General features: G+C 35.6%; 1 protein-coding gene across 1 annotated transcript in view; it reads right to left on the reverse strand.

Annotated features, from left to right (window-relative positions):
• Nucleotides 1–6,922: 6,922 nt before the first annotated feature.
• The window catches only part of PROS1 (protein S), an 80,275-nt gene continuing 73,674 nt past the window's right edge, over nucleotides 6,923–13,523 (reverse strand). The window contains exons 13-15 of the mRNA XM_090276008.1: nucleotides 13,205–13,353; nucleotides 11,064–11,289; nucleotides 6,923–8,186 (exon numbers count right to left, since the gene is read on the reverse strand). Coding sequence (XP_090132134.1) covers nucleotides 8,026–8,186; nucleotides 11,064–11,289; nucleotides 13,205–13,353 — 536 coding nt within the window. The 3' untranslated portion in view covers nucleotides 6,923–8,025. The remainder of the gene's footprint in view (nucleotides 8,187–11,063; nucleotides 11,290–13,204; nucleotides 13,354–13,523) is intronic.

Consider the following 13,523-nt stretch of genomic DNA (forward strand, 5'->3'; position numbering starts at 1 on the left):
TAGTTGGGAGTTTTTTTCTTTTAATTACTGCCTCAATTTCACTAGGTGTAATCTGTCTGTTCATACTCTCTGGTTCTTACTGATTTAGTTCTGGAAGATTGTGTGTTTCTAGGAATTTATCCATTTCATCCAGAGGGTCCAATTTGTTGGTGTGTAGTTGTTCATAATACTTTCTTACAATTGTTTGAATTTCTTTGATGTCAGTTGTTATTTCTCCTCTTTCATTTCTGATTTTATGTATTTGGGTCTTCTATTGTTTTTTTTTTTTTTTCCTTGATGACTCTAGGTAAAGGTTTGTCAATCCTGTTTATCTTTTAAAAGAACCAGCTCTTAGACTCACTGATCTTCTTGTATAATGCTTTTAGATTGTATTTCATCTATTTCTGCTCTGATCTTTATTATTTCCTTCCTTTCACTCACTTTATGTTTTGTTTGTTGTTTTTTCTCAAGTTCTATAAATAAAAAGTTAGATTGTTTATTTGAACTTTTCTTTGTTTCTTGAGATAAGTCTGTAATGCTATGGATTTCCCTTTTAGGATTACTTTCCTTATGCCCCACAGCTTTTGGGTTGTTGTGTTCTCATTTTCAATTGTTTCAAGGTATCTTTTGATTTCTCTTGATCTTGTTGTTGATCCATTCACTGTTAAATAAGTGTTATTTAGCTTCCATGTCTTTGTGTGTTTTTCAGTTTTCTTCTGTGATTGATATCTAGTTTCATAGCACTGTGGTCAGAGAAGATGCTTGATATGGTTTCAATCTTCTTAAATTTACTGACTTGTTTTGTGTCCTGACATATAGTCTATCCTAGAGAATATTCTGTGTGCACATGAAAAGTATATTCTGCTGTTTTGGGGTGAAATACTCCGTGTATATTCATTAAGTACATTTGATCTAGTGTCATTAAAGAGCTCTGTGTCCTTTTTATTTTCTGTGTGAAAGATCTATTCATTGAAGTTAATGGGGTGTTAAAATTCTCTACTAGACCATTTCTGTGTCTCCCTTTATGTCCATCAAGATCTACTTTACAGATTTACATGCTCCTATATTAGGTGCACAAATGTTTGCTAGGGTTATATCCTCTTGTTGGATTGTTCCTTTTATCATTATTTAGTGTCCTTCTTTGTCTCTTAGTATGGCCTATGTTTTAAAGTCTATTTTGTTTGATATAAGTATTACTATTCCAGCTTTTTTTCACTGTTATTTTCATGAAATATCTTTTTCCATCCCTTTACTTTTAGTCTATGTATATCTTTTAATCTGAAGTAGGTCTCTTGTAGACAGACAGCCTGTATATGGGCCATGCTTTATCTATTCAGCTATCCTATGCCTTTTGATTAGAACATTTAAGCATTTACATTTAAAGTGATTATTGATAGATACATATTTATTGATATTTTATTTTTAACTCTTTTCCTGTTTTTTTTTTTCTCTTTTTCTTGCTGCTTTTCACAGCCAGATGTTATTTGGGTTCCTTTCCTAGTTCTGATGCTTAGGCTGGGGAGCCAAGTTTGGGGTTTAGACCCCACACTTCTCAGGGGGAATCCTCCCAGAACTTCAGCTGCTTTCCATTGGAGCCTAGCCACCCCTCTTGGACTTCTGAACTTCCTACCACTGTCAATGTGGTTACATGGTTTCTTCTGTAAGTCCTTGGTTACAAGGCTTCTCTCCAACTAGTGTTCAGCTGGTTATTCAGGATGATTTTTCTATAATTTAGTTGTAAGTCCAGTTTGGTGCTGGGAGGTTAGTGTAGCTTCTACTTATTCTGCCACAATCTTAGATCCTTTACCACCATTATTTCCTAGGGCAGTATCTAGTCCAGACTTCTAATTATATATTTCCAGAATTATTATCAGCATTTGCTCAATTGAATTAAATTATATCACATCTGTCTTTAAAACCATTAAATTAATAATATTATCAACTGAGACTCAATGATACAGCAGGTTGTATGTAGAGCTGGAGATAGAATTTGTTCACTCCAAAAAAATAACATTTGCTAAATGTTGGGATAATTAATAGAGTTGCAGTATAGCTTCAAGTTTGGACATGGACTTTTGAAAGTCAGGTGTCATGGGATTGAATTCCAGATTGGCATCTTGCTAGTTGCATGTACAAAGAAGGCTAAGGCTGTGCCTATTTTTCAGAACAGCCAATTGTCAATCTTCTGCAGCTACCTTGTACATGCCGAGTTGGCTCAGGGAGATACTTAACCCTTACAGCTTGTTTCAGCCCCAAGGTTCAATATGGCTTTAACTACATTTTAATATTTATTCTATTTATATTTATCATTTATGTAATATAACTTATTATTGGTTTATGTATACTATTTGGGAATTTCTGATAATAATGTTAGATTCTTCCTATGTCAGTTAAATATTGGCCCAATCTTTCTTCTCTTCAAATCAACTTGAAGAAGGATCAAATGTACCAAGCTGTTTTTCCATCTGGAGACTAATGTGATTTCAGATTCCACCATTTGAAAAGTTTAGCAGAAAAGAGGATTTCTCACTATTAAACTGAAAATTTTATTGTAAATTTCTCTTATAGAATTAGGGTTATCTTTGGAGTGGGCTTGCTATGGAAAGTAGTTCTGGGATGCAGACATGAGTCTAATGAGTCTATAAGTTCACTCGATGCTATTCTTATCCACAAGGTCATTGCTATGCCATGACAGGTCTCCAGCACTGCAGAAGGATTTGACTGTGGCTCAGGACTGCCTCACAAGGTCAATGGTGTACTACTAGTTCCAAACCACTCCATGCTCAGTTCTTTTGATGTTCTTAACTTGATGTATTTTGATTCAATCTTTTTATGGTGCCAATCTGATTTGGTAATTTGAACTTGCTGTGTTTACATTAATATGTACCAAAAAACTTCATAGGATGCTGATCCATGTAACTTCCCTTCACTGTCACACTCTGCAAACAGGAACACAAGAGCTGGGAGTGGGCCTGAGTACATGACTGGATGAAGTTTTGATCAATGCCTCTTCCATTGGAGAAGGCCAAATTTTCAAATATAGGTTCTATGTGAAACCTTGAAGCCTGGTAATAGTAAGTAATCAATGTGCAAGAGCATTGTCAAATAAGTCTTGTTTTTAAGGAACAAATTACTCTAATATAGGAGCAGTGATCAAGAGTTTTATTTTGACCTCCAATCAAGATGGAGATGTAGGTAAACATGGCTTGCCTCCTTATACGACCACAGGAGAAATGACAACTACACACCAAACCAAAAATCATCCAGAATTGTCAGAAAGTCGAGGTGTATGGAAGTCTGACAACCAAGGAATTAAAGAAGCCATATTCACCCACAATGGGTAGTAGGAACAGAGACGTGGAGATGTGCAAAGAGGGATGAAGACATGGAATGCATGATCCCACACCCACATGTGGTGGATAAAAATTGGGAGGGGTACCTTGAGAGTGAGGGATCCCAGCCCCATAGAAGACCTCCCAGTCCAGGGCTCCAGTGCCAAGAAGATAGGACCCTGTAACATCTGGCTGTAAACACCAGTGAGGGCTGGAGCAGCAGCAGGACCTGCAGGATCTCAGGAGCCTTCTCTTAAAGGACCCACATACAGACTTAAGACTTACACAGACTCACTCCATCTGGGCCTAGTCGCCAGGGCAACAGCTGGAAGGGGACCAATGGCATATGGGGAGAAAGTGAAGTGTCTGGCATCAGGAGGAGTGCCAGGAGACAGGTTTCTCGCAGAAAAAACCCCAGAGTCCAAGCAGCAGCATTGTCCCCTCTCTAAACCCTCCCCCACACAGAGCCACAGAATGGCAACACAGGTTGCCCTGCCCTGGTGATTACCTAAGGCTCCACCCAATCCAACTTACTGGTGTGCTTGTCTACAATAGGCTATGCTACACTACTAAGGGAGTCAAAGCAGCTCTTCCTAATACATAGAAGCAAACATATTCTTTGAGGAGACAAAGAAATATGGCCCAAATCAAAGAAAAGAACAAAACTCCAGAAAAAGAGCTAAATGAAATAGAAATAAACAACCTATCAGATGCAGAGGTCAAAATACTGGTTATCTGGATGCTCAAAGAACTCACTGGTTACTATAACAGCATAAAAAAAAAAAAAAAAAAAAACCCAGGCAGAAATAAAGGTTCCATTAAGTGAAATAAAGAAAAATCTACAGGGAACCAGCAGTGGAGGAGATGAAGCCAAGAGTCAAATGAACAATTTGGAACTAAGGATGAAAAAAGCATTCCATCAGAACAGCAGGAAGAAATAAAAAAAATTAAAAAACAAGGATAGAATAAGAAGCCTCTGGGATATCTCCAAATATACCAACATCCAAATCATAGGGGTGCCAGAAGGAGACAAGGAAGAGCAAGAAATTGAAAACTTATTTGACAAAATGACAGAAAACTTCCCTAATTTGGTGAAGGAAATAGATATACAAGTCTAGGAAGCAAAGAGAACCCCAAACAAGATGGATGCAGAGAGGACCACACTAAGACACATCATAGTTAAAATGCCAAAGGTTAAAGATAAAGAAGATCCTTAAAAGCAGCAAGAGCAAAGCAGAGAGTTACCTACAAAGGAGTTCCCATAAGACTGTCAGCTGATTTCTCAAAAGAAACTTTGCAGGCTAGAAGGGACTGGCAAGAAATATTCAAAGTCATGAAAAACAAAGACCTACAACCTAGATTACTCTATTCAGCAAAGCTATCATTTAGAATGGAAAGGCAGATGAAGTGCTTCCCAGACAAGGTAATGTTAAAGGAGTTCATCATCACCAAGTCATTATTAGATGAAATGTTAAAGGGAACTATATGAGAAAAAGATAAAAACTATGAACATTAAAATGGCAACAAATTCATGACTATCAACAACTGAATCTAAAAACAAACTAACCAAACAAGCAGAACAGGAACAGAACCAAAGCTATGAAAAACATTTGGAGGGTTACCAGAAGGAAAGAGAAAATAGCGGAATGGGATAAAAGGTTCAGGGATTAAGAAATATAAATTGGTAGGTAAAAATAGGGGTGCCTTGGTTGGTGTAGCTCAGTGGATTCAGTGCCAAACTGTAAACCAAAGGGTTGCTGGTTCAATTCCCAGTCAGGAAACGTGCCTGGGTTGTGGGCCAGGTCCTCATTTGTGGGTGTGTAAGAGGCAACCACACATTGATGTTTCTCATCCTTTCTTCTTCGCTTCCCCTTTCTAGAAATAAATAAATAAAACCTTTAAAAAAGAGACAGAGGGAACAGTATAGGAAATGGAGTAGCCAAAGAACTTATATGACTTATATGCATAACCCACAGACATAAACTAAATGTGGTAAGGGACTGGTGGAAGGAATGGGAGGTACCAGGTGGAGGGGGGCAATGGGGGAGAAATTGGGACAATTGTAATAGCATAATCAATAAAATATATTTTTTAAAAGTTTTGTTGCTTTAATTTCTTAGCACAAATTGAAAGAATCTGCTTTTTAACTCCAAGGAACAGAAGAAGTATGAGGCCTACCATTGGCTGACTTGCGTACTGTCATTTACTGCTGTTGGGTTAGCTCTTCAGAGATTCTACTGCCTTTTATTCTACATGCACCGAGTAGTTACTTGATATTTGTTGCTAAATGAATGAATTAGAAATTTCTCACATTTGTCCCTAGAGAATATAGTGACCCTGTATTCTTCTAAACCCATACCATTAATAGCAACATTAAGAAATTTGAGGTAAAATTACTTCCAATATTCTACTTTTTTGTGCTGACCATAGTGATTAAAGGCCTAAGGGAGTTCTAAAAGAAATAAGTTGATTATTAAACATACAAAAAAAAAAAAAAAAAGTCCTCTCTCCAGCAATAATACCAGTTCCAGAATCAAATGGTAATTGGAAATACTTTATAAAACTCACAGGGACTGAGACTGAAATTAAACTTCAGACAGGAAAACTGAGGTTAATAACTGTTCTCACAAATGAACCATTATTCTTACTGATTCCATAACCTATCTCTGAAAATGGTAAGTTCTAGAGGACACTATAATGACTCTGTCACTCGGACTTTTTTATGACACAAAGCTCAAATAGCACCAGATATGCTACTTGGCCTTCATTAAACCACTGTTCTCTTTTAAAATAGGAGTCTGTGTTTCTTGGCAAAGACCAAGCTCAAAAATCATATGAGAGATTCTTAGCGTCAGGTATGAACACTTTCTCTGTCTAAGCCATATGTGAGTCCAACTCAAAGATAGATGGAATTTATAAATAAGTATCAGGATTCTTTATGAAGACTATTGCACGTTGGAAAGTTCTATTTCTAATAAGAAATGTGGAATTGATCCCTACAGCTCAGTGCATTTGGGCATAATGAGAATCAGAGAGCTCCACCCCCCTCCCCCCAAAATTTATTTTCTCCTTTCTTCCGTTCTTTATTTTTTCTCTTCATATACTTTCAGTTTTTCTACTTCCTTACTTTTCTATACCAATGTAACTGCTGAAATTCATCACCCGCAGTGTATGGAGGTACTTGGGAGAGAAATTACATCTAGTAAAATGGTCTAGCACAATTTCTGGCAAACACTCAATATATGTGACTTTTGCTTTTCTTCCTTTCTCAGGTCCAGTCTACAATGCAGGCATAACTACTCATCAAATATTTGAGTTTTATCTGTCTCTGAACTACGAACTACTGTGCTGCTTGAAGAGTTACACATATATTATGTAATTTTATATTTTTAAACATTTTTTAAATTAATTTTTTAGAGAGAGAGAGAAATATCGATTTGTTGTTCCACTTACTGATGCATTCATTGGTTGATTCTTGTATGTGCCCTAACTGGTGATGGAACCCACAGCCTTGGTGTATTGGGATACACTCTAACCACCCATGCTAACTGGCTAGGGCTGTAATTTTATGTTCTGTTCAAAGAGTTGATAAAATATAGATATTATTCATATAAATTTTTAAAAATACACCAATTTATTAGGTTTTACATGATATGAAGTATCTATAGTGGAAAAATTATTTTTTAAACTGTCAATGAAACACCAGATACATTTCTAATGTGAATGGTAGGTTTAGGAGTGATAAAACTGCTTACTTCAAAGGCACAATATTAACTATGTCTCCCTCTGTTATTCTTTCATTAAAATCTATTTTAGTTTTCATAGTTCCTCTTGTCCTTCAATAATCAGTCACATTCTGGCAAATTACTCTGGTGATTAAAGTTGGAATCAGGGAAAACTATGAGCTTCCACATTATTCAGTCTCTTACTCATTCTCTCCATCATGAGGGTCTGCTTTTTCTAATCTAGAGCTTGTGTGACCAAACAGGGCCAAAGTTAAGGAATGTACCCTCTCAGTTTCCACACCCATTCCAGCACGATCTAGTATCTCATGCTCAGAGAATCCAATTAGTAACCGGCAGGATTCATGTGCTGCTGTCATGAAAATATATCCCACTTGTTTTCTAATTCAGTAAAACTACTGGGTTCAAATGTGAAGCCAGTGAAAGAAAGATGAAGCCAGAGCTGGTACCCCTGAGGAATTGTTTTGGAATAAACTTTAAGGCCTTCCACTCAATTCAAATTAATAGGCCACTGTTTCTCCCTCTCCCTTCACTAGGAAGAAACAAAAACAATTAACATAGTACCTGTGATAATCAACAGTCACATGAACATTTGTTTAGGTTTACCTTCTTGCCTTCCAAGAAAAATAGATATTTAAACACCAGTTCCTGATGATACAATTAAAATTTACGTTTATAAACATAAAAATGAAGAAATGTCATTTGTAGCAAAAAAATTCAAATTAAAATTTTTTATGTTTTTCATTATTTAATGTCTAGACAGCAACAGAGGTAAGATTATTTTTTAATGTGATTTATATCACAAGTGAATCTTGTTTTCTTGAAAAAGGGCCTTTTGAAAATTCCAAGAAGGTCAAAGTACTGTAAAATAATCAAGGTATACCCATTCATACATAAAACCCTTCCACTGTTATTAAAACATAAGTATAATTACACCCAGGAAAAAGATGTCATCAGCAGAGAAAAATGACTTAAGAACTCCTTTTGTTTTCCAAAACTGATGGACATGAGTGAGCTCTGATATCATTGTGCTTAGAAATGGCTTCATCCAGATCCAACTGTATACCATTAACATTCACTTCCATACAGCCATTATACAAGACATTCACTGGTGTCACATTGAAGGGAACAACTGCAAAAGAGAATATTAAAATATCAGTCCAAGACTTTTATCATCTTATCTGCTTATAGTTACAGAAATTATTCAGACCTCCCATTTCCAACCAAATTCTAACCTTAAAGGAAAAGTTAATAATGTAATTCTATTTAGTAAATTTATATTAAAATATTACTATGTATATAAGGTATTGTGTGTGGCACTGAATTCAGCATATATGAGTTCCTCTGATTTCATAAACACAGTCAGTTCCATCCAAACCTAAGATAAATACACTTTAAAAAGAAAGACATAAGCACATTCTTACTTATGATATTCTATTCATTATTGTCTCTTTAAATTTGAGCAATAGTTTAAGCATTGTTAAATCACTTTTCAACTCTAAATTACAGCTACTTAGAAATATTTTTTTTTAATGCCAAGATGAATACATCTCTTTTATTGTTACTGGAATAAAAGCAAATTTCTGCATTTTCCAAAGAAATAGCTTCTTGCTGAGCATACAGGGAATTCACTTTTATGTAATATTTGTTTCTAAAAAATAACAATTTTAGTGATGCTTCAGTGAATAGTTTATGGCCCTTGGGTTTTTCTACACTTTCACTCTCTTTATCAAATTTAATACTTAGGCAACACTCTTGGATTCCTAAGAACTATGGTTCATCTTAAAAACATCCATCTCTCTATTGCACGCTCTCTCTATCTGGCATGTCTTCTCCATGAATCTTAATTCCCAGTGAATATTCTCAGTCCTTATTCTTCTTCCTCAGTACCTTATGCAAAAATATACAGTATAGACTTTAAATTTTCTACCTCTAAATTGACAATACAGTGAATAAAGTCCATACTTTTCTGTGGGCTTATAGCACTTATTAAGAAACCCTTTCAAGTCTGGCTAAGCACTATAGATTATGTCATTATTTGATTTTTATTCATAACATACAATTTAGCATGCCTAGTTTACATATCAACTATAATTTACTTATCCCACATTTTATATTCTTAATATCTCAATTTTCAGTTCCCCTTATTTTTCCTTTCTTTTGCTAAGCCCGTCTTGCCTGTAGTCAGTCTTCAGTGCTCTTACTGAAGTCCTGAAACCACTGAAATTTTCATATTTTTACTTCTTTTGAACTCTGTTTGATTTCCTAAAATCATATTCATATAATTTATGAATAAGATACTAGATGGATTTCAATATAGAATTCATTCATTTGAACTATAATTAAAATTCCTAATACTTAACCATGCTAACTTAACTAACTTCCTAATAATAAACCAACTCGCTTAACTATCTTTATCTATCTATCTTTCTATAACCGTTAGAGCTCATTTACTTCTATTCCCTCAAGGCCAAAAAAAAAAAAAAAAAAAAAAAAAAAAAATCCCTATATGGGAAACAAAGACCCTGATTAGTTCAAGTAATATGATGGTTACTACATGACCAGACATCAAACTCAGAATTCTCCCTATAAGAATAACCTGCAAAGGTATTTGAAAATTCTTCTAACAAACTTTCTGCCTCAATTTTTTGCCATTTAAAGTAAAATATTTACGTTAATTTCATATTTTCCAATATGAAGTTAAAGGTGAACCTACTTTTCCTCGAGTTTTCTCCATCTTGGTTTGAAATCTCCACCCAGTGCTACCACTGCTCATGCCAGATACCGAGGAGATCCCATACCTGCCTTTCAATCTTAAATCCTACCAATTTTGTTTCTCATATACATCCCCCATCAAGTCACTGCGTACCCTCTCAACCACCATCACTCTAGTTCAGCAGCTTCCTCACCTGTTTAATGGAGGTAATAACAGTACCTACCTCACAGAACTATTTTGAAAATTCAGTGTGTGGATACATTCGAAGCACTCTGAACACTTCCCAGACTGTTTATTATGCCCCAGTTGATGGTAGTATAGTTGTCGCTACTGTCATTAATACCACTTCATCATCTGGACTACTTCAGGAGCCCCCAAGTCATCTTGTCACTCTTGCCTCCCATCTGTCCATCTCCATCCATTACATAGGGTGGATTTTTAAAAACTGCTATATTGATGATATACAACTTCCTTGTCTAAAACTTTTTAATGATTTCCATAGCTGTTAAAATAAGACTCAGGACCCTGAATCAGGTCTACCACCTCCTAATCTGCACTGCCACCCCCCCCCCCGCCCCAACATGCTTTCACCATCCCGATCTATATATTCCTCAAGCATGTCAACCCCTTCCCATTTTTCCCACACATAGACCATTTTACTTGCATATTAATGCCAATCCCCACCCACACCCTCACCGCCAGGTTAAATTCATTTAATCCTTCTAATATTTTAATCTTTTCTTCAGTAGCTTGTTTCTGTGCAACCCCCACAACCAGAATACTTCCCCATTTTCAGGCTCTAAAAGCAACCCATACTTTTCCTTCATAGAAGTTATGACAATTTTAACTTTTTATAAATTTTCCTAATTATGTGTTTCATGTCTGCTTCTGCCACTAGATTATGAAAGCCTTAACAGCAAGGATCATATCTGTTTTTTTTTATTACTGTATTCCTAGTGCTTGGGGTATAGATTCTTAAGAAATATTGGGTGAGTGATGGATGAATTGAAGAATAAATATTGAATTCACAAGACTGTTGTAAGGATGAAGTAAAGTAATAAATTCTTTCTGGCAAGGATAGTCAAATGCAACAAAATTTGGTTTCAGTTAATCATTAAAAAAATAAACAAAAATGTTCCAATAAAATGCCGATACAAACCCTCAGGAAAATAATAATGGATACTGGAATTTTGTCTTCCTTCTAATGCTCTTTGACTAAAATTACATATTTAAAATACTATCAATTTCATTAAAAGTATACTTTTTAAAACTGATGAAAACATAAGCAGATACCTGGAAGGCCACCCAGGTAAGTGGTTACTGTTCCTGTCACTGCTTCATCCAAGATGCCAAATTGTCTTTGAAGATCTTCAGAGTAGATGACATCATCTTTAAGTGGAGTTGACAGCTCCAGACTTTTTCTGTTGATTCTGAATTCCAGATGGGATTGTTGATTGGAACACAGACTTACGGCCTCTATCCGAGATATTACAATATTTTCAACAGATACCAGGATATCCTGAAGAACAGACAAACTCAGTATAAGCAAATACTGATGGTAATGCCACTTAAGAGTGACTTAGTTTTTGAAATTAAAAAACAATTTCAATGAGAAAAAAAATACATGACAGAGTCTCCAAGTTTAAATGAAAAAAATTACTAGTTATTATAATAACCATAATTTTAGAATATATATTAGTTTTATAAACTTACGGTTTAGCTAAGATGTAAATGTATGGTGGCTTCTGAAAATTCGATAAATAGAGTTGCAGTACCAACCACAGGAATCACAAGTAGGGTCTTAAGCAATAGTTCCTGTCTATGAGTTCTCCCTAACTTCAAAACTTACATATAAAAAAGGAAGGAAGTGAATCACAATTTGTTGGGAAAAGAAGACTTGAAAAATTTAAAGTGCTTTAGTAAGCATATGCCAGCAAGTCAGAGGGTTTTTGTGCCACCCACGCAATCCTATAGACTTGGGATGAAGTATATGGAGAAACTCCCAGAGAGAAAAATGAGGCACTGCCAGCAGTAGTGACAGAGTATTTATCAGAAGATTCTCAAAAGAAAATGTACTAATTTTGCTGAACTTTTCAAACTACAGGTACACAAAATTACTCAACTTGTTGAGAGTTATCTATGCACAGAGCTCACATAATATAGAGAGGAAATGTAAAACATAAGAGATAAAATAAAATCAAAACTAGGGAGATGCATTGCTGTCATGCTTCCCAGATGGTAGAAAGACATTATGAAGTGTTTACTTAGGAACCCAAGATGCTATGTTAAGTGAAGTCTATAAGTCACAAATACAGGTTGTTCTAGAAAATGTGTTACTGTGTTATACATTCTGTATTCCTGAATTCCTTAAGACTGAAAGATGGTCCGATGAGAAAAAGGTCCAAAATGATCATTAGTGTGTGAAATAATGTCATGAAACAATTACACGGATCTTGAGAAAGCAATCAGACATGCAAAAACAGGGAGCCGTGGAGACAAACACAGAAAGATAAATAGATATAATGTTAAAGATAGAAATTCTATCTTGCTTTAAAAACCAAAAACAAACAACCAAATAAAAAGCTAAAATCCCAATGTAGTAAGCTCCTGTGGTGGTAGATTGGAGATAATAACTCAGCAGGATCTTTTTAGGTGGCTTATGGTTAACCACCAGAAACTCCTCCAAATCATCTCTTAAGTTGCAGACAGCACCCTTTTTATTACTACAGGCATTATTCAATTATGTCTCTTTAAAAGCTTGGCGTGAATGCAAGCTTCCTGCGGTAACTGCTGGAACCCACTGTCAATGACACATGGACAGAGCTATTATCCTCTAACAGAAAGATGAATAATACAGATCTTCTGGTAACTCTCATGTTTCCTTTGAAGTAACGGTTTTTCCTGTTCTTCCTCCTAATTTCAAATCAGAGTTGCCAGCAAGAAGCCAAGCGGACTGGTTTTAGTTTTCTCTAGTCTTTCCCAATTTACCCATGGGAGAAAGGATTAAGTGTGCCAGAAAGCACAAAATATTATAATTAGGTACGGAATATCTGAGAGCAGATTGTAGTCAGGCTCATTCTTATTGTGTTAGTACAGACTAATTCCCGTGATACCTCAAGGATTCTGAGTAAGGGTGGACCCCTATGCACTCTGGGAAGGCACTCTGTGTCTGCCTAATCTTAACTACAAATGCAATAAGCTTTTCAATTTCTGACCCACACGTCTTGGTTCAGACCTTGGAAATAAGCTGGTAAAAAAGAACAATAATGGGCACATTGAGTCTTTAATGATGTGCTAGAGAATATATCAAATACTTTACATCAGTTATCTCATTTAATCTTTAAAATAGTATTTTGTGGTAAAAACTGCTATTATGTCCATTTTACAGATTAAAAAGAAAAACAACAAGGATCATAAAGGTTTAGAATAGTTACCTGAAGCTTTTCAGAGGAGGATTCCACCAAGGACAAGGCAAAGGGCACTGTGTTACCAGAAACCAAAGCAAACATAACGCCAGTGCCCGTGGATGGGCGAATATTCAAAGACACGTTTACTTGCCAAACCTCAGGATTTGATACATTATCTGTTTGAACAATAAAACAAAACTAGAATCAAAGTACACCTAAAGTATACCAGAAGGAATTATTACAATCTTAGTATGAAAGCCAATTTTGTGTGGTACTTGAGATTTTAGTTCTCCCTTCTCAATGATCTGTATAACCTGAGCAAAACAAAACAAAAGAAAAAAATTAA

Source organism: Furipterus horrens, unplaced genomic scaffold (genome assembly GCF_987537825.1).
Source record: "Furipterus horrens unplaced genomic scaffold, mFurHor1.1.pri manual_scaffold_1, whole genome shotgun sequence".
NCBI classification, from domain to species: domain Eukaryota; kingdom Metazoa; phylum Chordata; class Mammalia; order Chiroptera; family Furipteridae; genus Furipterus; species Furipterus horrens.